Below are 26,605 nucleotides of genomic sequence, written 5' to 3'. Positions count from 1 at the left end.
AATAACAAAAGTTATACAAAAAAAAATTAAAAATAAAAACTTTTTTTTTCTTTTGTTTTTTAATTTTCAGTTTTTTTGTTGTTTTTCTTTTTTAATTTTTAATTTTTAATTTTAATTGTTTTTCGAATTTATAAAGACAATTTTATCTTATTGAAAAAAATATATAGTTACTTTTGTCTTTCTGTTGGTCTTAAAAGAGACATTAATATGTTTTTATAGTTTGAGAGGAAATATTAATATAATTGATAGGTTTTATGAACATCGACAATTAAGTAGTATTTTGAGGCGTGCGGTTTTTTTTTTATTATTATTATTATTAAAAAAAAATGAAGTTAAATACTGTTTTTGATCTTTCTGGTATGATCTCAACCGTACATCCGGGATTTGACGATTCATTGCCATTCACACTCCTTCTCTCACCGCCCCATCAGTTTTAACTATCCATACCCACCATTTCTATCCCCTCTCTCTCTCTCTTTCTCTTTCTCTCTCTCTCTCTCTCTCTCTCTCTCATTCAGTTTCAGAGTTTGTTGAGCGAAAGGTGGAGTAGAACCCAGGCAATCCTCTCATCCAAGCAAAGTCCTAGGGTTAGGTTAGGGTTTCTTCGAAAGTCCATCCCTTTTCGACTCCTGAGTTATTCGATCACACCTCCATCGTCTCCGCCTCGTTTTCACTGTCCGATCCACCCATCTTTTGCAAAATATGGTGATGATCTCTCGCAGAAACTTTGATTCCCATATTTTCACATCAAAATCCTTCCCGATCCTCCTCTTTCCGATTTGTTGTGGGAATTCTAGGTTTTCTCTTTCAATCCTGTAATTATTTTACAATTTTAGACACAAAATTAGGGTTTTCTTTGAGGTTTGTAGATGGCGAATTAAGATGACGTGAATTGTGTATGTATATATTTTGCTCCGGGTAGCTAAGTTCTTGTTCAAGAATTGGGTACAGCTCTGGTTGTTTGTGTGTTTGCTGGGATTGTATTGAGGCTATGTATATTGAGGAATTGAAGGTAGGGGAGGTGGGAAGTGGGGAAGAAGGGAATTCGTGTGGTAGTGATGGTGATTTTGGTGGCAGAAGCGTCGTTGTTGCGGATGCAAAGCGGGTTTTGATCGGAGCTGGGGCTCGCGCGCTATTCTACCCCACTCTGCTGTACAATGTTGTTAGGAATAAGATGCAGGCCGAGTTCAGGTGGTGGGATAAAGTCGCTGAGGTATAATTTTGTTTTGCTTGTTTTTGGCTCTTGCTGTTTTGCTACATGGTGGATATCATATTCGTGCTTGTTTATTGATTTTGGATGAGATCTCGCTTGCTTTCTGCTGTGGCTATTTAGTTGTGGTTTATTGCCGTTGAAATGATTTTGGATTTTAGTTCTTTCTTTAGGGGTGTTTTAGCTTTTGTGAAGAATCTATAATTGATGGGCGTAGGTTTAGTAGCGTCTGAAGGAAGATGAAATGGCTTAAAATCCAGGAATTTTGTTAGTGTTTTTTATATTGGTTTTATTTTTTTCAATAAAATTCAGTGGCATTAGCATTTCAAACAAATACATGGCATTGGCGGGCATCATAGCACAAGTTATTATGGTTTGATTTAATAAAATCTTGTGGTTGGTGAAGGCTTATAAGAATGGGACCAACTGACAACACGGTTTTTTAAGATTCATAGTGGGGAATAGTGCTGATGATTACAGCCATCACAGCCCACTGGTGATCTTTAAAATTTGTTTATTTATTGATTTTTTGGCTTCTTCCTCGTTCATCATTTATATTCTACTTGATCGATTCCATTGCAAAATTGGGTGTCCCCCTTGCTTGTCTAAATCTGATTGAGGTATCGATTAACAGAAACTAGAACCATGTGATCATAAAACTCTTTTAGTAACTGGAGATCAGAGAATCAAGTATAGTTGAATGTATTGGATAAGTGTTTATAGTAATATATGTTTTTTGTTATATATAGTGGGTACTAGTGCAGTAGTGCTGTATGATAAATTTTTGTGGTCTCTGTCTTGGATACATTATTGCTATGTACTTCATGCCACAGGGTATGTCTTTTTGTTTCTCCTATATTGTTGGCCTGTTAAACTTGTGTTATTTTTGTTCTTTCTTACTGGATTCTCAAGGAATGTGTTGGATGGGCTTAAAAATTTACTGATTGTTTTTTCTTTTCATCCCCATGTGTTGTATATTTCTGTTTTCTTTTACGTTTTTCTCCTGGGTACTATGCTGATTACTTCTGAATGCCACATTGTCCTTTATTTGCAAAAGTGTCTGCTAGGTGCTGTTAACTTATTTTCTCTTTATAGATCTAACTTAATGGGAAATGGGTGCAATTTCTGTTGGTAAAATTAATGTTTTTTGCTCGATTATATGTCATCCACCCTTTCCCTTCTACCTTCCTTTCTGATCTATATGTGCGAAACTCTAAGTGATATGGCTACAATTCAGTGGTGACTGTAACTTTGTAGCTTGAGCATTTGGGAGTAAAGTTTTCCATATCTTTTGTGTTTTCCTTTTTAATTTGTATATAATTTGGTGGGAACCAGATCTCTAATGTACCTATTTTCAGTTTATACTGTTAGGTGCTGTTCCATTCCCTACTGATGTTCCCCGCCTGAAGGATCTTGGTGTTTGCGGAGTAGTCACACTAAATGAGCCCTATGAGACTTTGGTTTCAACATCTCTATATCATGTGAGTGTTTTATCCTGGGTAGTTTGTGGCTAGATATCCTTTCTGAAATTTAGTAGTCTTAATGGCTCTTTTCTTCTGTCCATAATGAAACCTTTTTGGCTGTTATTAGCATTGGATATGTTTGTTATACTTTGATGCTAGATTAAACAGGCAGTAGGTGGAGTTGATTCAGTTTTGTACTCATGTTTACTTGAGGAGCGTCCTGTCACAATTCTTATTTTGACTGTATAACTATAATTTTGTTTCAAATGTGAACATAAAGACTGTAAGTAATGGGTTTCTCATGTCTGTGCTCCTTCTGGAAGAAATATAAAGCCGAATGAAAGTGTATGATAGTTTAGTAAATATTTAAGAGCAAATTGATCGTTGGGAGGATGAGGTCACTGGTTTCATCTTGTATGGTTGTAAGAATTTTATAGGTTATGAAAAAAAATACAGTAAATATTTAAGTGAAAAATATTTGATCTTTTATCCAAAGAAGATCCTGTGAAGCATTGAGCCGCTACAATAAAAATTGTCAGGTTTTTGATATTGCACCTTCTTGGGGTTGAACTCGTAGTCAACAAAGTTTATGGAATAACTTTAAATGTGTATGTGTGATTTGCTAATTAACATGGTGGGCCCTTTACCAGGGATTAATTCGGACATCTTAAACAATTTGACTGACTTGTGAGGCCGCATTTTGCTAAAATTTCTCATTCAAGTAGTTCATTTGGAAATGAACTGGCTGAGATCAAGGCGTGAAGGGTTTTAATGGGTGATTGTATGCTGTTTGATAGTATTTCCCTTTAGAATTCTAATCAATTTTCTTTGTTTTTCTTAGTTCTACATCCAATAAACACATATGCAATGATCATAGTCTCTCTCTCTCTCTCCCCCCCCCCCCCCCCCCCCCCCCCCCCAAAAAAAAAAAAAATGTAGTTCTTCCAAGACTATTTGTGATACTTGTGTTTGATGGTCATTTATATTTTCGTAGGGGCAGCTGAAACTAACATTCTAAGCTTTTTGCCAAAATTCCTGGTTGTTCATCAAGTTCCTCTGTATAATGTATGAGGTATTATTATAATTTTTGCAGGCTCATGGCATTGACCATCTTGTGATACCTACAAGAGACTACTGCTTTGCCCCATCCTTGGATAATATACACCGGGCTGTAAGCTTCATTCATGGTGAGCATTTTTCTATCCTGCTTTCCCTGTTTTGATTATATAGAACATCATTTTTATTTTTATTTTTTGATTTAGCAGAAATTAGTCTTTATATCATGTGACTTGTGGTTATTTTTGATTTTCAATAGATTATCTAATTTTTCCTTCTTGAAGATATTCCCTATGATAACCTAACCTTTCTTATGTTGCTTTTGTGAAGAGAATGCATCTTGTGGAAGATCTACATATGTTCACTGCAAAGCTGGACGGGGCCGCAGCACAACCGTTGTATTATGTTACCTGGTCAGTTCTACACCAAATAAAAATTACTGAAGTAATCTATTTAAAATTTTCCATCTTTTCTGAGATTCCATTTTATTTTATAGGTACATCACAAGCAGATGACACCTGATGCTGCATATGATTATGTGAGATCCATCAGGCCGAGGGTGCTTTTAGCTTCATCCCAGTGGCAGGTATTGTTGAAATATTGGTGAAAGTTTGGCATCACATGTTAGGTTGTCATTATCTGCAATTTGGTTTTGGAAGTTCTGGAATTATTTTTTTCTCATCCTGTAGGATTGCTTAGTTTCCTTTTTCACTAAATGTTTCTACTTTACATTGTAAATGATTTATGAACCATGTCGTGAAGCTTCATTTAGGTGAATTATTTGAGAAATGGTTTTTATTCAAACCTTCTGGTGGATGTTTGTCAAATTTTTATTTTTAATTATTTTAGTGACATGCTTTGATTCTGGGAAATTAATTAATGGCATTCATATATATGCATGTATTGCTGTAATTTAACCACCCCCCCTTCCCCTTTTTTTAGAAAAATGTTTCTTGGTTTTTCTTAGCTTCTCTTTGTTGAAAATTATTACAGGCTGTCCAGGAATACTACCATCTCATGGTTAAAAAAGCTGTCATATACAATCACATGACTGATATAATAATGAAAGCCCCAGGATCAGCAGCCTCACAAGATCTCGTTGCTTTTGATGATGGATCTGTAGTTGTTGTAACAGAATCGGATCTTGAAGGGTATGACTCAAGTCTTGATTCTGGGATATGGGCAGATTTAAGTGTGGTCTACGGGGTACGAGTTGCTGGTAAGGCAGCTCTGGCAAGAATCTCATGCCTATGGTTTCGCTGCGGCGCGCACCAGAGGATTTCAAGGGATCAGAAGCTGCGCAGCGACAGCAGCTGCTCAATCAGGGCTGATCATCTGGGAGGAATTAGTGTGGACATCCACATCTACTGAGAAATGCCTCCGAAGTTGCATAGAAGATGTTTGATAAGTTTCTCTCCTTTCACGTACAGAAAAAAAAAGCAAATAATGTTTGCATTAGGCAGATTTGAAGCTTTGGTTTAAACCACACCCCCCCCCCCCCCAAAACCCCCCTTGTAAATTGAGTTACTTTTTTCTTCAATCAAATTGTAAGAAAGATGAGCATTATGAATCGACCAAATAATTTTAGCACTGTGAAGTGCCTCCAAAAACTTGTCACTTGTACTCGTAGTGGAACCTAGAACAGGAACAGATGTCCCAAAAATGCTTATCATCAGTAAGGTAAGGGCCTAGTCCCTGAAACTTGCAGTGTCATGAGCTTTGATTTGCAGAATAATTGGAAAAGAGCAGTTCCTAGTGGTGATAAACGGCATATGTATAGTATGATTTATGCTTACACAATCTGCAACTTGGCGTCACCAAAGCAAAAACTTGAAAGTTTCTTTCAAGACATCACAACTATAGGCAAGGGGGGGAGAAGAAGCAACAACATTAGCTGGTGCTGATGTCGGTTGACGGTATGATTTTGTGTAATAGCTTTAGTGAGGCATCAAGAAAATACTTGACAAAGTCGGCCAAGTGGTGGAAGATAGAGAGAGACGAGAAGAGTCGGTGAAAAGTGAAAGAAGAAAGTTGATGAAGGCTGAGAAGAGGAGTAGGCCTTTTAATCTAGTGAGGCAGGCGTCAAGAAATAATAAGAAAATAAATGCAATCTGAGGTAATCTTCCTGAATCCTGAACGTTTCAAGAAAATAACTTATCCTTGTCTTGAACCGCAGATATTCTGAGTGGTAATATACGAGTCATACCGGATCTCATCTCATGCCTATCTTGTTGGAAGGAAGATATACGCAGCTGAAAGATATACAGTTCAATGTCTTCATAGTTATTTCTAAATAGCAATTGGCCCTTTGAGTCCGTTCATAGAAGAGATGTATAAATGGTTCTATTAATGAGGTTCTCCAATCAGAAGTCATTCATTCATTATGATTAGGAACGTGAAAAGATGGGACTGTAACGTTATGGTTTTCCAAGATGAGTGCAGATGTTATTTTATTTTATTTATTTATTTTTTTAAATATTGAGTAATGGGTAGTCAGTCGCTTCAACAGCTGAACTGTATGATTCAATTTTTAAAATTGCTATAAATTACAATTGGGAGAAAGATTTTTGAAATGCCTTGGGATTGGATGATGATTATTTTAAACTCTGGTTCATGGGAATTGAACTGAAATCCAACGACAAACAAGCATTCTTCTTCTGCTAAGCTTTAGGCATGTGCCGGTTGCCTTTTTAGTTAAGTTGTCGTCACTTCGTCGGGCCTAACTCAAATTCGTTTAGAGTACTTACAGTGACTTATGTAATTTTTTTTTTTTTTTCAAGCCTACTTATGGAATAATAAAGACGGAGGGGGAGTCTTTTCCAAAACACGGAGGAAAAGATGTGTATAAGGGGAAAAGAATGAGAATGCCGCCAGAATAAATTCTAGTTGCGGTCCAATTTGCCACGTAGTGGGCATAAAAGTTTACACTTCAATTTACATGACTAGCTTTTCAGCTCGTTGTTGGGGGGATAGTGGTGCGAATGTTGGAGATGATAGATGCAATTCTCTAATCTGTAGTAATGGCTGGATGTTGAAGCACCAAGATAACATTGAGAGAATCAGCTTCTAAATTAAAAGAAGATAATCCTAACAAAATTGTCAAGCGAGCAGCTAGAAGAGCAGTAGTAGCCTCACCATAAAGTGCTGAGCAGGGTGAGCTTAACAGAGGGATACATTTGATTATAAAACCAGTGGAGTCCCTGCAGACTGCAGCTTGTGCAGAGAAGGTAGCTCGAATGGCAGTATCATAGTTGATATTGAAATAAGGAGGATTTGGGTTCTTCCAGACTTCAGGAGTTTTATCAAATTTTGTTGTCCATGCAGAATAATGCTCTAGAACAGTCTTGTTGATTGTAGTGATATATGGTAAGAGCATTCAGGATAATGCCTTCATGATGAGCTTTGTTCCTGATAAACCAAAGGAAGTCACATGAAACAGTAGCAAAAATTTGGAACTTATGAGTCTCTGTTGGAGGAATGCCTATAATTTGGTGTGGATGGAGAATAATAAGAACCCAATTTGTTATGTTAGTAACATTTAAAGCAACAGTATCTAAAGGCAAAAAGGGTTGGCGCCAAACCACACGTGCAATGAGAAAAGTAAAAAAGAGTTGAGATAGTGAGTCTATGAGATAAGAGCAAAGTGAGCAACTGTTGTCTATTAGGGAAGAAGGTATGGATTGAGAAATTCGGAATTTGGTTGGAATAATGTTCCAGACCATTTTCCAAAGAAAAAGTTTTAAGTGGTGGTTCAAATTGAGTTTCCAGAGTGCTTTCCGACAGGGTTTGGGGAGAGGTGAGAGGGAAGAATGGGAAAAGGAGCTAATTAAGTGATGGGCTGATTTTGTTGAAAATACACCAGTGGTAGATGTGGTCTAGAGAAAGGAGTCTGAGTGGGGATGAATTGTGATTTTTAAGAGATGATAGTGGGGTCAAACAGGAAATGCAAAACATTTTGTTTCTAGGACATGGTAGGGGAATGAATAAGATCAGAAATGATCAATGAGTGGTTTGAGGGAATGGAGGGCAGACTTGGCATTGGTGTAAAAGATTGAGCAGTAGGAATCCATGGTGAGGACCAAATAGGAAGGCTTGAGTTATTATGAGGACTAAAACAAGCTCCAATAGAGATGATAGGTAGAGTTGCCTTGATGCCATTCCAAATCCAAGATCCAGATGTGAGAGAAGAGGATAAGAAATTACTATACCTGATGTACTTTTGCTGAAAAAGAGAAACCCATAAGCCGTTGTGATTGGAGAGCAATTTCCATCCTAGTTTAGATATTAGAGATAAGTTCACATCCTTCATAAGTTTGAAACCAAGGCCACCCTGATCTTTTGGCAAACACATGGATTTTCAAGACTTGAGTGATAAGTTGCGGGTTTTGTCCTTTGCGAAACCCCACCAAAAATTTTTAAAGGCCCTATCCAAATTTTTACAAAGACCATCGGAGAACAGAAAAGAACGCATGGCATAGGATGGTAAAGTAGAGACCATTGTTTTAATTAGTGTTGATTTACCAGCCTGAGACAATGTTTTAAATTTCCAACCTTCAATTTTCACATTAACCTTGTCTAAAATGTCTGAGAAAGTTGTTGTTCTTGATTTGCCATGTAGGATAGGAAGGCCAAGGTGTTTTGCATTGGCTGGAGTAATTTGGTAGGGTAGAATGTTCCTTACAGCTGAGATGTTGGAAGAAGGTATACTTTTGCTAAAGAAAATATTTGATTTGTTGACATTGACAGTTTGTCCATATATTTATTAAGAGAATCCTTAATAATAATAGCTTCACTAGAGGTTGCAATGGTGAAAATGACTAGATCATCAGCAAATAAAAGATGGTTTAAGGCAGAACAAGATCTAGCTATTTTGAAACCACGAAAGCTTTGGTGAAGCATATGAGAGATAACTTTAGTGCCAATAATAAAGAGAAAATGGGATAGTGGATCACCTTGGCGAAGACCCTTAAATGAGGAAAATAACTTGAAAGGGTTGCCATTCAGTAGCATTGAAAATTAGGAGGTTGAAATGCAGAGTTTGATCTAGTTGATCCACTTTGGATGAAAACCAAGTTTTGTAAGAATTGCTAGCAGAAAAGACCATTCCATTTTGTCAAAAGATTTCTCCATATCAGTGTTAATAGCCATTAGGGCCCCTCTCCCTCGCTTAGATGTAAGAGTGTGGAGCATCTCATGGGCCAATATAGAGTTGTCCTGAATATGGCAGTTAGGTACAAAGGCTGTCTGAAATGGAGATACAATATTGTTGAGTAGGAGCTTTAGCCTATTAGCAAGCATCTTGGATATGATCTTGTAAATAATATTGCAGAGGCTGATGGGGCGGCATAGAGGAGGTACCTAGCTTCTTTAGAATTAATGCTATGAAGGTGTGATTTTGTTCTTTTAGCAGGTGGTTATTCCTGAAAAAATTCCAGACAGCTTGTAGAACAGTCAGTTTAATACTATCCCAATATTTCATGTAGAATAAAGCTGTAAATCCATTAGGGCCAAGGGCCTTGGAGGCACCTAGGCTGGCTAGTGCAACATGGATTTCAACTTCAGTTGGAATAGCACATAACATATTATTTTCTTAAGCAGACACAGAGCAATGAAAAAGATCTAGTAACTCATTGCTAGCAGTTGGATTTGTAGGGGCAAACAAATTCTTGAAATTTGAAACAAAACAGTCACCAATAGATCTCCTATCAGTAATCCATCCATCAGTAGAGGATTTTAGAATATCAAAAGCATTTCTCTTTTACTGAATAAGGGTGTTAGTGTGAAAAAATCTAGCGTTTAGATCCTTACATGCTAGTCAAAGTTCTCTAAATTTTTGCTTCTAGAGGGGTTCTCCTAAATCAAATATTCATTTAAAAGGGATTTGATGTGAAGCTCTAATGCTAAGTTGGAATATGAAGGAGGGGCTTGTTGAGTGATGTCAAGTAGTTGATAACTGGAGTCTAGTTTACTTTTAATTTCACCAAAGTAATGCTTATTCCAGTGTTTGATTGCATGCTTAGTGTTCTTTAGTTTTTTTTTTTCAAGCACTAAGCTACGCAGCCAGACACAAGAATTGACCAAGTTTCATTAATAACAACTCCACAAGTGGGATCCCTGGTCCAAAATCCTTCAAATCAGAAAGGACGAGAGAGAGAAGGGAACCTAAGTGATGTATCTAAGAGTAGAGGGTTGTGATCAGAATTATGGGCCGGTAAATGAGTAACTGAGAAAGAGGAGAAATAATGAATCCATTGATTTATAGCAACACCCCGATTAAGACGTTCTTTAATCAAACTTTGACCTTGCCAGTGGTTAGACCACGTATAGGGGTTACCAGAAAATCCTAGATCAATCATACCAAATTGATTCATAAAATAACTAAAATTATTTCTAGAGGAGCAAGTGAAAGCTCTACCGTCCAATTTTTCATATTGAGCAATTATAGCATTAAAATCATCAATACAAAGCCATGAAATATCACAATTATCACCAAAAGTAGCTAAAGTGGACCAGAAATCAGAATTTATTTTCTGGTAAGGGGGTCCATTAACAAAAGAAATCAACCATTTAACAGTAGGGGAGTCCAAGGAACACCAAGCACAAATCATATATCTTGAGATACATAGAAGTCATAGAGTGTAACATCATTTTTCCAGGCAATCAAAAGCCCCACTCGAGAGCTAGAGGGAGGAGCCTGAACTAGCATGTTGAAACCAAGCTTAAGCATTAAAGAACTAGTAATTGTAGAGGCAGTATTAGTTTCAGACAAAAAGATTATATCAAGGTTGTTCTTCCTGATCATGGCCCTTAAACTACGAATTGTAGAGGGTTGAGCCAATCCTCTACAATTCCAAGATAATATTTTCGTTGGGCAGGAGGAGACAGGGCCAGGCCAGCCGCCTCAATATTTGTGGAATCAGTAAAAAAAACCTAATAATCTTGAATGGCTTCTGGAGGATTCTTGGTGGTGCAACAGTATTGTGCACAGACTCCTAGCTTCAAAAACTTCGGAGCTTCAGATCCAAAACAGATGCCGAAATGAATTGGCAAACAACCCGCTGATAGCAAATCCTTTATAAATCTTTCGGGGAGAGGAGGTCCTCCGAAAGCACGGGCAAAGCTCTTCTCGGATCAGAAACCGGAGAGAAAACGTCGTGCAGCCCACGACCGACAAACCCCACTCTCAGCCCAGAGACTCAAAATTCTAGTGCTGCACCATCGACAGATCTCGATTTCAGCCACCACCGCTTGATAGCCTTACTAGGAGGTAGAGAATCTTCACGAGGAGGTGGGTAAGCCACACAAGGAGGCCTGAAGGTTGCACAGGGTGGAAAAAATCCTGAAAAAGACTTATGTAATTTAAAGTTGTATATAAAATGGCTAAACGAAAGCCTAAAAGACATGTCCATCCGATTCTCTAAACCAAATATATTTTGCATTTGAGCTACGATACTTCTCCAATGTGGGGAAGCAACTCAAAGGACCCTATTTAGAGTAGAATACGGCAGGTTGGAATAGAAAACACAAGAAGAATAAAATCAAAAAATTAATGCAATAGGACAGAGTTGGAGATTTACTTGCAAGAGATGATGACATACAAAGTGACAATCGATCTTGATGTATGTATTTGGTGTTTTTAAGGAATATATCATTATAATTAAGCAATCTGAAACGCACTCCAATTATCACAAAATATATGAGAGCTAGATGTCTAAGGGGCACCGATGTCTTGTAGAAGCCAGTGTAGCCAAAATAGTTCGGAGGTGGTGTAAGCAACTGCACAATACTCAACTTCAGTAGTAGTAAATGGAGCAACAGCAAACTGTTTCTTGTTATGCTAAGAGACGAGAGAATCAACTAGTAGAAAGCAATAGCTATTTCCCATGGTAGACCAACAGTCAGTGGGATCATCTGTCCAATCAGCATCTGAATATACATGTTAGTCTAATGATAAATGGTAGGAGAAAGACAAACTGTGAAATAGTGTCATTCATGTACCGGAGGATTCAAAGAACATTAACATATATAGTGAATAGAACGCGGTGCGGTCATGAACTGTCTAAAGAGATGAACCACATTAACAAAATATGATCCCATGATAGTAAGATAGATGATACTGCTAATTATCTGTACGTATATGGAATGGCATCATGAAGTAACTCACCATTAGTGGCTCGAAGTTTGACGTTGTCTGGAGTGGATTATTAACAATTTTATTCTCAGGGAGTCCAACCCATGAAAGGAGATCAGAAACATATTCAGCTGGAGAGAGATAGTAACCCAAGAAAGTAGCTAAGAGAGCCCAAGTCCTTCATCTCAAACTGTTAGCTCAAAAAGCGTTCAAGCTCACCAATTCCGGCAGTATCATCACGAGTAATAATCCGATCATCAACATATAGTAAAATAAGAATAAGACCAGCATCAGATCTTCGAAGAAAAATTGTAGAATAATATGATCTAGAGACAAACAATGTGTGCTATAGGAGATCTGAATTTGGCAAACCGAGAGTGTGGAGCCTGTTTCAACCTGTACAACGCACGTTGAAGCCGACAAACTGTGTGTAGAGGATGATTGTACCCAAGAGGAGGCTAAAGTATAAAATTCTTTACTAATATCACCATTAATAAATGCATTTTTCACGTCCAAAAAATCCCAACAACACCAGAGGCAACTGCAAGGAGAGGTCGAATGGAGGTAAGGCAATGCACCGGTGCAAGTCTCCTCATAATCAATGTCATACTCTTGGTTGAAACCTTTTTGACACAAGACGTGCCCTTATATCGCTCAACGGACACATCCGATTTGATCTTTATTTTATAGACCCACTTTTATCTCACAAGAATCTTTCCTAGAAGCAAGTCAATTGGTAGACACTTAAGTAGAGTCTATGTTATCGTGCAGAAAAATTAAATGACTTGGTTTTTGTTTTTATTAAATTAACCAGAATAAATTAATTAAATTAGAGTGATGAGGAACGAAGGAAATTAATAGGAAGAGCACCAAGGATTCAAGGATTTACGTAACATTCCATTATATGTACTTGAGATATGTTTAACTCAATTAGGTTAAAGAATCAAATCTCTTAATTGAAAAATAAGACAATTAAATAGTAGTCTGTGTAAAGTAAATTGAGCATGGGTTGGTTAAGGCTTTGAATCTAACAGCATGTTACAAGGTAGATTATGCATTCAAAATACTCTTGAATCATTACAAATCATACTGGTATTTAATATATCCAAAAATCATAATGAATCAAAAATTCTTATCAACATGCAATTTTTCTCAAAACCAAAACCGGCCAGTCCAGAGCAATCACTTTTAAATCTATGAAGAACATTCATCAATCATCTCAAGAACACATAATATGATTATTCGGCTTCACCTCTAGCCTTAACTAGAGAATTAGCTACTCATAATCATAAAAACAAATTCCATAATCCAATTATTAAACATCAAACACAACAAATAAAATAAGGAAAAAAGGAAAAGAAAAAGAAGGGAATAATATCACTGTAATGGTCGCATGCTTAGTCTCTGCCCAAAATTCCAAGGAGCCTTGAAACTGTCCTCTCTTCCAAACCTCCTTTCTTTCCATTTTTGGGCATCCATCACGCCTCTCAGCTCCTTAAGAGAAACCCACGTAATGCTGCATTCTCGAGTAATTCTATTAGTACATTAAGTGTCCATCAAAAAATGAGATGGCTTTTAAAATCACCATTGAGCGTGTGACTGATCAAATGATGATTTTGATCAAATGGTGATTTTAAAAATCGCCTCATTTTTTTATGGACATTTGATAGACATTTAATATACTAATAGAATTGATATGCATTCTCTTGCTTTTTGTTCTTTTCTTTTCATTTCTTTGCCCCACATTTTGCAGCTGATCTTTCTGTTTCTCTCTCCCAAATCACAGATAGCAGCAAGACGAAAAATAACAAACAAAACCTTGTTGCTGCATTTCAAGCCCCTAGGCCTATTTATAGTAGACTGAGGCCAGTCAAAATAGGAAATACAAGAAGAATGAAATCAGAAAATTATTACAAAATATTACAAAATAAATAAATAAATAAACTAGTATATGAAACAATGTATAAATGACGAGTGATCTCAACATAATCAGACTCTGATATCAGACTAATAAGCTAAGTATGTAAAATATATTTTGGATATATTCTAACGAGCTACAAACATACAGAGATGATGGTCCGATTTGTTAAACAAAAAGGAAAAAGAAACAGGCAACAGGAAGAAAAGAGAATATTTTCAAGAGGAAAGTAGAGAAAAACAGTGCTCACTTAAATTCTCTCTAGTACCAGATATGCAGAATCATTTAACTATATGAATGCCAATCATCAAGCTGTATTTCATAATTGTATAACAGATTTGTCCTTGCATATTGATCACATGTTTCCACAATCATAGAGCATATATCCTATGGCGAGGGTGTTGATAAGCTTCACCTAGTGATGGTGAGGCCCCCCAAAAAAAAAAGAAAAGTTCTAAACAAGTAAACATTGAATGATCCTCGCCAAAATCATTTTATAATTCAATTCACAAAGAAATCCATATCAAGTCTGAGGCAATGGCTCTTTGAGCCCGAGAAGTTCACTGATGAAACTTGTAGTTGCAGAGGGCCACCAATAGGATGATAAATCATTGAGTATCACATTAGTTGATGCTTTCTCCTCAATTTGAGACACAATTTGCTCTCTTTCGTTGCTTTGGATAACTCCACGATGAACTCCATTATCCTTTTCAATGCTGCTCTTTCTTGATGGTTTATTCTCCAAATAGGGCACAACATACTTTTTCATATCCCTTTCGGAGATCCCAAGATGATTTCCCGGAACGCTAACATACTTGACCCTTCCAGCTTCATCTAAGGTTTTCAAACCAATCCAATCCTCAACGTAAAGCTTTGTCTGCACAAAAATGAGGGTAAAAAACTAGGATCCCACTTGGCCTCAGTACACAAAAGAAAATGTTTTAATACAGATGAAGGTGTAAATTATATTGCTAGTTGAAATGATATTCTTTATGTTCCAAGAAAATGTAATGACGCTTTTACTATGCTAAACTCCTGGTTTGCACTGCAGAACAATGGGCTAGCCCTTGATCATGAAATATAGTTTCCAAAGCCAATTGGTTTCATTGTCTGCTACAAATTGCTTCTAATTAATTGTCCACCTGGAGACCCAATGCAATGCCTCATCAATCTATTGTTACAGATAATCTGATGGTTTCCTTCATGTTCTCAATCTTGTGAAAGAAACGTAATATTATTTATTAGACTGTTATACGACTACTATACAACTTGATGTTGTGGCAGTGAAAATCAACCCTTAGATCAGCATTTGTTAAAAAATAAAACCAATGAATTTTTATTGTCACGTCATCTAAATTGTATAGCAATCTACTAAATAGCATTACTCTGTAAGAAATGGTCAAAACAAGATCTTCCCTTTGGTGCCAGGAATGCTCTAGTAGCATTTGTTGTTTTTCCAGTAGTTCTAATCACCAATGTCTCCCCCAGTCATGTTTTTGTCATGATATATAGTTGCAGCCATCATTTACTGCAAATAAAACAGGGTATATTGGTGGTTTAAATGTTTTAACATCTTCAGCTAAATGATGGTTGTGACCTCTTCTATGTGTATCCGCACACTGATCAGGATGGTAATTGCAGTTATGTAACACACGTAAGCAGAACAGAACTGAAAATAGACCAAGTTCATAAAAAAGAAATGAGTGCTAAACCATTTTCGCAATGGAATTCCATGTCAGCAGACATTAAAATTTGGAAAGTAACTTCTGTTGTAGGAAAAAAATAAAACCTGCCGTGGAGGTAAAACTGGATTGAAGGCCCCATCTGGGTAATATCCAAACCAGGAGGTTTCCTTAGGTATCAAAACAGTGTCATGCTCAAACTGTTGAACATACAAAAATAAAATGGAGAAGGTTGACAAATGCTTAATAAGCTAAATTCGTATTATTCTCAGAAAATCTAAGAAATCTGAGAGGACCAAGAAATGTTGGTAAATGGAATAAAGCTCTCCAACTTACCATAATAAGTACCAAGTTCTGTAAGCTGGTGAACCGTTCCTTATAAGTGGAGTTTTTGTCAATGGGGAGTTCATTGTTAAGCTTTGGAAGAAATCTGCATCTCTCTAAATAGTCGGAGACAGCCTGGAAATTAAATAGTTGATTCTGATGCTTAGGTTTTCGATCATGAAAGAGAGAAACATGATAAGGTGTATAATTATCAAATCACGCATATGATGCAGTGGTTTTATGACAAACGGCAAGAAAAACCACCTTTTTATTTTCTCACAATTAAAATATTGCTAAGTTTGATCCTTTGACAAACAGAATTTTCAAAAAGAATATTGAACCAAAACCAATTGAAAAGAGGTGGGCTTTTAACTTTCATACTATTTCACTATTACAGGGTTCTAGAATGTATTGCTAAGAGAAGATTATGCAGTAGAAAAGCTTCACTGCAGCATCCATAATGCTCCATCAGGTTACACTACTCACATTTGGTAACTTGAGATAACCGCTGGGAGCTAAGTGATCCTGCAATTCCAGAAATCAAAGTGTTATGCCTTGTGAGAACATCCTAAAAAGAATTGAATTTGGCAGTCAAATAGCGACAACAAGAAAGATCCAACTCCAATAAGTAGTAAACACCATAAATGTCCAAAAACAAAGACAATAATAATGATACTGTAAACTGAAGAGCTCAGGGACAGATTTTATACTTGGATATACTCGGAATAGATCTCTGACTTGATCAGTTTGTCCGCAATAATGCATAAAACACCAGACTATAAAAGCAAAAAACCATACAAGAATATTAGACAGAGCTGAAGTTTGAAGAAGTTCAAATAAGAATATATCTGTTCTCAACATTGTCAATTGGCATGATAGTAATTTATTCCCAGGTAATATCATTATCATGGAGACACACATTAACAATTAAATTAAAGGTTCGTAATATCTAACAGATCAATACATATTATGCAGAGACTTGCCATTATCCATGAAGTGAAAGTTCAGAAGTACTCCAAACTTGACTTCACTGAAAATGTGGACACAAGTGATAGCCTTAACAACAATGGATCTTTGTGCTGAAGGTTCCCTACTCCAACTGGAGCCTTAAACATTATGTTTTCAAATTACTAAGGTTGTGATTCAGTGAAATGATGTAGGACAGCCGGTGAGACCTAGATAAACACAATAAACACAGGGGAAAGTGCTAATCCGGTTGGACTCTTACAAGTGCACAAAGAGAGCAATAAAAAAGTTCTGTAGATAGATTTGGCCAACATTATACTCAAGTAGAACTCTAAAATCACTAACAATATCAAGAAGGAAAAAAATAGTATATGAAGTGGTAATGATGGAAAGCCATGATGATACTTACACCACACAGAGGAACAGAAGCAGTACCAGCATGAGGCCCTCCTAAAGAGACAAAATTCTTAACCTGTTTCAAAAATTAAAAGAGAATTTTCATTTCTTTATACCCAAACATGTAAGAAGATATAAGTGCTAATAGAAGACTAATAGTGGTGTCATATAGAAGTATGCACTAAACTAAAAAAGCAAGGATCTGTAGATAGTTTTATGAACCTATGCAAGGAAGACTAATTACAGTATTATATAAAAGATATGCACTAAACTAAAAAAAAAAAAAAAAAAAAAAAAAAACAAGGATCTGTTGATAGATTTATGAACCTATGCAACATATGCTGAGAGCGGGCAAGGATGAGACACCCCTTATTTACACTAGCAAAGGAACTCTATTTTCCCATATAAACAACTTCAAAGTCCCTTTTTCGTTTCAAAAGGTTTCGGGCTCTTTTCAACAAGGCTGAGGTGAACAATGATAGGGGAGTGATCAGATATCCTTGCATTAACTAAAGAGACTGAAATATCTAGAAACCTTGGGAACTTAACAAGAAAACAGAACACTTTCATTCCACAGCTGAAAATGGAGAAAGAAAATACCTGTCAATCACTCAAGTATGGTCAACTAAAACGCTGGATGGCAATAACAGCATAATAGAGATGACAAGATAAGTATTTACAGTATTTCGATTTTTTCAAAAAATAAAAAAAAAATAATAAAAATAAAAAATAAATCGGTGCACATAGACAAAGAGATTTGACTCATCTATCACCAATACTATTAGACCAGATATATCTTTATCTATATCTTTATCATCTGATAAAGATTTAATAGATTTGCTTTATCTTGTGTTATCCTATTATCTCGGCCAGTTTATCTTGTTATCTACTAGAACAAGTTGTATAACATTAGGAACTTGTATAGCTGTAGGTTTACTTCTCTGATGATTTGTTATAGTCCTACTAAAGGACTTCTCTAATGGTTAATGTAAGGCTTGTACAGTCCTGTTAAAGGACTAACTCTTTTATGTTGTAAATAGCATCACTGACCTACGGTTGAAGTAGGCAGCATTATCAAAATACCTCTAAATACATCTCATTATCATTTCAAATTGCACAGCTGATTGATGCTCATGAGTTTCAACTATCTGTTTATTGGTTTAAACTGCAGGCAGAATAAGTGGTTAAACCCTCCTATTCCCATCCTCCATCACCAAAGGACCACCAAAAAAAAAAAAAAAAAAGAGGAAGAAGAAGAAGATTGTGAAAGGAGTTAAATGAATGCACTTATGAACAAATAAAGATTGTGAAAGGGTTTCCAAAAACTCTAAACGTAAATGTACTTATGAACTTATGAACAACATACAGTATGCCTTCAAACATACTTAACATGATTTAGGTATATACAAGTATAGTCAAAATATGAAATCATTATAACATCAATTCATGCAATATTGAACAACGAATTAGAAAACACTAAACTAGCAAAGTTTATATTGAAGGCTGGTTCTTACAGGAGGTCCTCCATTGCAAAATTGTAAAACGCCACGACCTATTAAATTACCCTGTTGAATCAAATAAACATTAAGAACTAGAACCAGAATACAGAAGCTACCTGAGAAGCAAAAGGCAATATAAAGCGATTTAACTTAATAATAGGTAGTTTGCGAACATGACAAATTGATTCAGCACATAAAAAAACAATATTTTTCTTACCTAATAAGAGTAGAGAAACATTAAACCCATTCCTAAGTATACCTAGCATGATAGGAGATCATCCTACCTAAAGACAAAAAGTGCAAACTAACAAGAATATCAACATTGTTTTTCCTTTAGCAAGATCACCTAGAAACATGTCAAGAGGAGCTTAACTGCAGCAATCATCGTTGACAAAAAGCACACATTTTCACCTAAAGTTTGAACATAATTTGCTCTTGAAGTTCATTAAAGGTATAAAATCGAAGTTGAGATGGTGTCTAAACATATGTAGTTACGTACATCAAGCAGAGCAAGGAAAATGCATGCACCCATAAGGATTGATACAATTCAGGTTGGAAGGAGTACAAATTCAAGAGGAAGCTAAGTACCAAAAAGAAAAGCCACTACAGGCAGTGAAAAAAGACAAGATTATGTACTATTTACAAGAAGGGTATGATTTTCATAGAGCAGAAAGGTAAAGAAGGAATTCATGAAGCTGATTTCAGTTGTTGGGAATTGATATTGTACAGTTGAAATGAGTTTAACAATAACTTACAATAAAAAATAAAAATAAAAAAGTGTCTCTAGTAGCTAAGGAAATTAGGCATCAAATCCTCAATCTCGTTGTGTAGAAAAAAAAAATTCCTCAATCTCATTAGTAACTGTTGGGTATAATAAAATTACCTTACTACAATAAGAGCCCTAGACATAATTGGTTTCTCATTTTTGAGAACATGTGACACTATAGGAAAGGAACCAGAAAGGACTTTGCCAACCTTAGTGCGCTTTGTGATCAAGTATTAGGGTGCACTCAAAGGACCTATACACAACTAACTCCTTACATGCTAAGAATCTTACATGTACAAGGTTATGTTGTTTCGCGAATCACCTAGCAAGAATAGGCTGCACATGTGTGAGCGACATACAAGCACAAACAAAAACACACTCACAGAGTTACTTAAAAGAAGCAAATTTATTTTGCATCATTAACTGAAAAAAAGGATGATGAATTTGAACATGGTATGTTCAACTGATCGGTGAAAGGACATGAATTACATCTCTTATATTGAGAGACAAATAAAGTAGTGATTTGATTGAAAAGTCTCATAAGCTCTACCAAGTTCCTGTTCCAATTGAATGTCGTGTAAATTAGATGGAATTTTTAACGGTTGCTCAATATGTCGTAAGAGACAATGAAGACACAGTTAACCAGTAAAAAAAATAGTCATTACATGGATCATGTTGCATTACAAAGACGTTTGAAATGGGAAAAATCTGATCCTCATAAATCACCTGGGAGAGACCAACTATGTTGTAACCCTTTCTCAGTTCTTTCATTTCCTTCACCTGTAATATAATATTGAATTTGGTGAATCGAAAAACAAACTTAAAAGCCAGAAGAGCAAAAGCAGCCACTGTAACCAAGATAGCTATATCACCTTCTCGCAAACAATTCCAGCCTGCAAACATATAAACTAATTTAAATGAGAACTAGACAATATAAACTGTACTTCCAATAAGTCAAGCCTAGTTTTATCAAGTGCTTGCCTGTTCCTCAAGAGGCATAAACCAAGAATCCCATGTTCCATCACCAACTTCACTGCAGTAAGGAAAGAAATAAGCATATGGAGAAAATATCTCACATTTGCAGGTCAGGATACCAGAGCAAAACATACTCTGAAGAAAAGTTCATAATTGCTCAAGAAAAAACTAAAACTTCCTGTAGCACATATGATATGTATATGCGTGCGTCCATGTGAGTACATTTTGTTCCCTTTAAACGTAGACCAATTTGATAGTTAATTATGACCAAATCTTAAAAATATAAGTTACATTAAATTTTTTATTTTTTATTTTTTTATTTTTTTATTTTTTTATTTTTTTTTAAAAAGAAGAAGAATGACGTAATTTTATTTACAAAAACAGCTGATGCAGCTAAGTGTGGTTTTACTATGACATTTTTCAAGTTTTAATATCTATGCCTTGCAAATTCCGTGATCCTGTCAATTTGTGTGCAAGGAATTAAGACTCCTAATGTAGATATATAAAGATTTATAATGCTATAATGAATGAAGAGTGAAAAGTCAATTAAACACTTAGTAGCAAAATGTACTTTTTTTTAATGTCCATTTTCAGGGGTGTACCATTGTAAGGCAATGTTCAAACTCACAAAGGCAAAAAGAAATTTGATCAATGTGGTAACAAAACGTACTTTAGAATTAATCACACACTACAAAATGATTTGGCAGTGGGTTGAGTTGAGAAAACAACAAAGGTCCACATTACTGCTCACCTAGCAGTCGGCCACTTAAAGGGACAAACATCAATTATATCTATCCTCACCTCTTTCAACTAGATAGAAATGACATATCAGCAAACGACTCATTAGACAACGCATTAAAAGCATCTAGTCATGATTTATCTTCTTCTTACAATATCTTTTATTTGTAATAATTGTATGCTTGTAATTTTTTGGTCTAAAATCAAATACGTGCAGATGCACCACAAGGTCCACAAGAGTTGAGGGGTCATTTATAACAAACTCTATTCTTGTATGCAATTTGATCCATGATCAAGAAACAATTTTTTCAGAGGATCATATTTTATACAAGCATACATGCAATATCCTTTAGTGCTAGAAAAGTTGCCCAATAGCTCGGTGAACTGTTTAACTCCTCGATTAGAGCACTGATCTCCAATGCCTGCCATGAAACATTAGAATAGAATAATGACTCTACAGATATCAGCCACATAAATATTAACAACTATGAGAAAGGAATAAACTTATTCACACTAATATGCCAATCCATTAAAGTTAGAAAGCTAGGCATTACGTCTTAACATATCAAGGGAGATATAATAAATAAAAGAACATACTAAAATGATCATGTATAAATACTTCAATTTTAATTGTAAATATACAAGGTCAGAAACTTTAAGAGAGGAAATGCAAAATCCAATTAAAAGAATATCGATTTCAGGACTAAAACAGTAAGGGATTCGCGAAAAAGCTGGACATTAATTTTCAAATGCTCAAACTTTTCATAAAATATGATAACAAAGTGTTTTGATTGCCAAAAATAATAATTGGTCCACTAAATTCCGCAGCTAATTAAATCTACAAGTTGAAAAGGTAAGATGAAGACATAATAATAACCATTATCATCTATTGAATTTGTATAGTTTACCTTAAACAAGTATTAAACAAATATAAGTAGACATATTTAAATAACACTATAGTAAACTCAAATACAGGGACGCTTGATGTTTTTAGTTACCTTAGTAAGAAACTTCTTGAAACATAATATTGATGGCACCCGGTTAGATTAATTAAAACAGATACTTCTATTCAAACTGATCTTATTGCAACAAAATCTACTGATATATTGCTCCCAAATGATCAAATAAAATGAAGACTCGCTTCAATAGTCAGCTTTACACTTCATCTTTCACTAAACATTTAATGCAATCAAATAAACCTTACATTAGGTTCAATGCTTAATATCTCTTTAGTGTTTTGAAAGTATTTGTGTTCATTTTATGTATAACAATCAAATAAATTTTTGCCTTGTTTTGCTTTCAAAAGCGCAAAAAAAAAAAAAAAAAAAAAAAAATGGCTTAAAATCCTGTAAATCATAAAAACGAAAACAAAAATATTTCATAAAACATTCAAATGAATTAAAAAATAAGACCTTTAATTTTAGTTTAATCCAAATAAATTAAAACATGTTAAAATCTTTGTTCCCATATGAGTAGTTTACAACGAAAAAAGAAGTACAAAGAAAAAAAAAAAAAGCAAGTAAAAAACATGGTTTAACCTAATTATTAAAGCATTAATAAAAAATTAGTAGGAATCTATGATATTGTTATTATGATACCTATTATATTTAAATACAAATAAAACCCATGTAATTCTAAACATACACGCGTGTATATAACGATTAGTGACAGATTTAGAATGCGGTTTCTATAGAATACCAAAATCCAATTAAAAGACGAAACCTTACTTCACAATCTACCAAAAACTTTCATTAGTAGCGTCGTAGCAACAAAGACATCAATTATTCAAAGCTTGTATATCAAATGCCAAGAAAAGAAAGAAAGTAAACAGTAACATCCAAATACCCAGCAGGAAAAGAAAAAGAAAACCGAATAATACGATGAATCAAAAACAGATTCAACAAACAAAAATCCAATTAAGAAGAAACAGAAAAAAAAAAAAGTTACCATGAAGTACTATGAAGGGTATGCACTGTGAAAGTGGGATGGTTACGAAAACCCAGATGAAGATGGAGGCAATGAACGGTAAGGGGAAAGCCATGAACTTTGTGAGAGTTGTACTTAGAAGAAAAAACAAAAATGATCAAAGGGAACGGAGATCGCTCCAGGAACTTTTGGAGGATTCTTCTTTTTGGTTGGCTGGTTTAGGGTGTCATGGTAGTTTTTGGTGGCAAGTGATGGCGAAGAACTCTGAAAACACGGAAGGGAGGAACCTGATGACACGAGGCACCGTTGCTTGTGCTGCAGTACCATTTAGTCTTCCTTCTTCAAGTAACCAATCGGTAAGATAGGATTGGATTCACTGCCGCAATGTTTTTTTTTTTCTTTTAATTATTATTATTATTTTGTACTATTATTATTATTATTATTATTATTTTAATTGAATAAGAAAAGAAAAATAATTTTTACACGACAATGTCGTGAATCACTCCTCATAAGTAAAAGGTTACAAGGTCCATCTTTTCCGTTCTTGATCACGATACAAGAAAGAATATATTAACAAATAATTTAAACTATAAATTAGTTAGATGAATATTTTGACAAAATAGTTACTTAATTTTTACAGATAGAAAAGTTAATTTATTATTTAAAAACATTAAAAAAGCTAGTGGAGGTTGTGCGACCACGCTGTGCTGGTCGAGGTCGCCATACTGATATGGCTATTCCAATCCTCCACTAAGAGTAGCCACATAACCACCTTTCTTTCTTCTTCCTTTTCTTTTTTTTTTTTTTTTTTTTTTTTACTTTACTTTTTTACAAGATTCTATATTGATTTGGGTTTTTCAAAATGAGCCGATGTCTTCTATATAAAACATTTTTTTTTTTCAAATGTGTATCTAACCAAAAAAAAATTTCTAAAACCAGTTTTAACATTTATGTCACATCAAAACAATTTTTTTTAAACAAAAAACGCAACTCTCTAAAATATATTACCAAACATAACCTTATTCCAATTTTCTTTTTTTTTTAGGCTTCTTGAAGTCGATAACAGCTATCTATATATATATATATATATTAAAATGGTTTTTTTTTAATTGAATAAGGAAAAGATTACAAGGTTGATTTTCTCGTTCTTGATATGATGGAAATCATGGAAGAAAGAATAAATGATGTGTTTGGCAACCGAGTGGAATAATTATTCCACTCGGATTTTTTCTAAAACCCGCCCACCCGCCCGAATACTCGAATTTGACCCGGATTTTTGTTTGAATTTTAAGCTGATATTTTGTGTAAGAGCTGGCCCCACGCGTAGGACAAATTGTCTCCCAAAAAGCACGTGGGTCCCACATATAAATAATAAAATAATACAAATTTAAATAAAAAGAAAATAAAAAAAATTAATTAAAAACACAAAACCGGCAGCCACCCCTTGGGGGTGTCCGCGCGGCCTCCCCCGGCCAGCGGGGGTGTCCGCGCGGCGGGGGTGACCGCGCGGCCACCCCCGGCCAGCGGGGGTGTCCGCGCGGCCGCCCCCGGCCCGCGGGGTTGTGCGCGCGGTCTCCCCCGGCCAGCGGGGGTGTCCGCGCGGTCACCCCCGGCCAGCGGGGGTGTCCGCGCGGTCTCCCCCGGCCAGCGGGGGTGGCCGCGCGGTCACCCCCGACCCTTGGGGGTGGCCGCGCGGCCTCCCCTGACCACGGGGGGTGGCCGCGTGGCCTCCCCCGGCCACTGGGGGTGGCCGCGCACCACCCCCGGTCACCTCCGGGGGTGGCGCGCGGCCACCCCCAAAGGGGTGGCTGCCAACCGGCAGCCACCCCTGTATCAATTTTTTTTTTTTTGTTTTTTAATTTTAATTTTATTTTTTTAAAAAAAAATTATGTATTTATTTTTTAATTAAATAATCAATATATAATAAATTATTATTATTTAAATTATTATTTTACACAACTTTTCAAAATACCAATCATTATACACAACTTTTTAAACTTCCAATCATTTTTTACCATTAAAATATAATATTTTTCAATCTCAAAATTCAACATCCAAACACAATTTTTTACCTCGATATTTGTAAATAGAATTAGAATTCAATTCTAATTCTCAAAATTCAATACCCAAACGCACCATAAGAAATCTAATAGGAATGTTACCAAATACAAGGTGAGTAGCGTTTAGCTAAAATATGTGCACAAAAATTAGGTGAACATATTAATACTAGTATGCTAATATGCTTAAACTACTTAAACAGTATGCTTAAACTAATATGCTAAAATATTCCCTCAATTTTCATAACATTTCAACTAAGAAAGAAAGGAAGAGAAATCTAATATAATATCCGAAATAAAGGGAGCAAAATGCCAAGAAGATTGTGCACGGAAATTGTTTGTTACTATGTGGGGCTTGTTATGCCAAGTTTAATTAAGTTACAGTTGGAAATGAAGATTCGGAGAACTTAAAAAAAAAAACTTTAATTTATTTAAAGGGAAAAATATTTGAGCAATATCAGGGTAAGGATTTTTATCAAATCACTCTTGAAAGATAAAAAAGTTACTGATTTGCACCATATTGTAACGCCAAAGAAAAAAATAAACTACTTAAAATAAAAAGGTATTGATATGTTAGATAAATAAAAGTTTAGCTAATGCATATATATGTATATATCTTTTGATAAACGTGAATATACACGTGTGAATACTAGACTTAGTTAATCTACATATATATAGGTGTGTTTAACTAATTCATGTATGAAGTGCTAACTATTATATATATATATATATATATATATATATATATATATATATATATATATATATATATATATATATATATATATATAAGTGTGGCACTCGGATGCTAAAGAGCATAAACATATTGAAGTTAGTCTTTGAGCAACTTGTATCACTGTGTATGTACACTCGGTATGAGCACCAACTATTAAGGTACTTTATGTAAGAGAATCATCATCATGGGCACAATAAAACTTAACTTAAGTAGAATCAAACCCAGCCCATGCTATGGACACGGGAGGGGCATGAACCAGAATTTGTTAGTGAAGAATACAAGAGTTAGCCGACTTGATGTTGCTGAATGAACAGTGTGCATGACGTGTAGGAGATTTTTGTTGAGTGCTCATCATTATTAAACAAGATATTTTAGAATTCATTTATGAATCTAAAAGCACGTATGTGAAGTTTAGTTATGTTAGAACCAGAAATTAGATAGTTAGTCGAGTTAGTTGTGGTTTAAATTATGGTTAGAAGGGATAAAAGATATTTAGGAAAATTAATGATTGTTTTTCTGTCCTTTGAAGCCAGCACCATAACACCTGTATTTCCCCTGTCCATGGATGATTATGTTGGTATTAATCTAAACCATTCAAGTTATCTATAACAATGGAGGTAAGCTTCGGCCATTTTCAGAAAAACCAGAAACCGGAACTCCTTCCTTTTGTGACAGAATTTCTACAACTTTCCATTTTCTTTTGTCAACATAGAAAATCAGAGAAGCAATCTTCCTTCTCTTTATCTCACCATCAAACAGAAT

The 26,605-nt window shown here is 35.3% G+C and overlaps 2 protein-coding genes across 2 annotated transcripts; one reads left to right on the top strand and one right to left on the bottom strand.

Moving 5' to 3' along the window:
• Positions 1-453: 453 nt before the first annotated feature.
• LOC133854202 (phosphatidylglycerophosphate phosphatase PTPMT1) lies at positions 454-5,339 on the top strand. The gene is made up of 6 exons (XM_062290289.1): positions 454-1,213; positions 2,569-2,691; positions 3,767-3,860; positions 4,060-4,142; positions 4,226-4,315; positions 4,723-5,339. Exons 1-6 carry the CDS (start codon positions 992-994, stop codon positions 5,098-5,100), a joined length of 990 nt encoding a protein of 329 aa, XP_062146273.1. The 5' UTR covers positions 454-991; the 3' UTR covers positions 5,101-5,339.
• An 8,733-nt stretch (positions 5,340-14,072) lies between these two features.
• LOC133854208 (uncharacterized) lies at positions 14,073-23,399 on the bottom strand. The gene is made up of 12 exons (XM_062290294.1): positions 23,072-23,399; positions 21,462-21,546; positions 20,393-20,444; positions 20,284-20,304; positions 20,138-20,191; positions 18,661-18,711; positions 17,160-17,222; positions 16,495-16,560; positions 16,271-16,309; positions 15,797-15,919; positions 15,568-15,660; positions 14,073-14,655 (listed from the first exon to the last, which is right to left on the bottom strand). Exons 1-12 carry the CDS (start codon positions 23,163-23,165, stop codon positions 14,302-14,304), a joined length of 1,095 nt encoding a protein of 364 aa, XP_062146278.1. The 5' UTR covers positions 23,166-23,399; the 3' UTR covers positions 14,073-14,301.
• Positions 23,400-26,605: the final 3,206 nt, after the last annotated feature.

The sequence above is a fragment of the Alnus glutinosa genome, chromosome 13, assembly GCF_958979055.1.
Source record: "Alnus glutinosa chromosome 13, dhAlnGlut1.1, whole genome shotgun sequence".
NCBI lineage: Eukaryota > Viridiplantae > Streptophyta > Magnoliopsida > Fagales > Betulaceae > Alnus > Alnus glutinosa.
Note: the sequence above shows the minus strand (reverse complement) of the source record. Positions and strands in the feature narration are given on the sequence as shown.

What these genes read in the sequence shown, in the direction of transcription:
- LOC133854208 (XM_062290294.1), bottom strand. Translation starts at nt 23,165, where the DNA reads ATGGCTTTCCCCTTACCGTTCATTGCCTCCATCTTCATCTGGGTTTTC. An exon ending in TTTGCAATGGAGGACCTCCT is followed by an intron (nt 17,223 to 18,660) that starts GTAAGAACCAGC and finishes TTTTTGAAACAG; the next exon opens with GTTAAGAATTTTGTCTCTTT. An exon ending in CAGTTTTACCTCCACGGCAG is followed by an intron (nt 14,656 to 15,567) that starts GTTTTATTTTTT and finishes ATTTTTGTGCAG; the next exon opens with ACAAAGCTTTACGTTGAGGA.
- LOC133854202 (XM_062290289.1), top strand. Translation starts at nt 992, where the DNA reads ATGTATATTGAGGAATTGAAGGTAGGGGAGGTGGGAAGTGGGGAAGAA. An exon ending in CCGTTGTATTATGTTACCTG is followed by an intron (nt 4,143 to 4,225) that starts GTCAGTTCTACA and finishes TTTATTTTATAG; the next exon opens with GTACATCACAAGCAGATGAC. An exon ending in TAGCTTCATCCCAGTGGCAG is followed by an intron (nt 4,316 to 4,722) that starts GTATTGTTGAAA and finishes AAATTATTACAG; the next exon opens with GCTGTCCAGGAATACTACCA.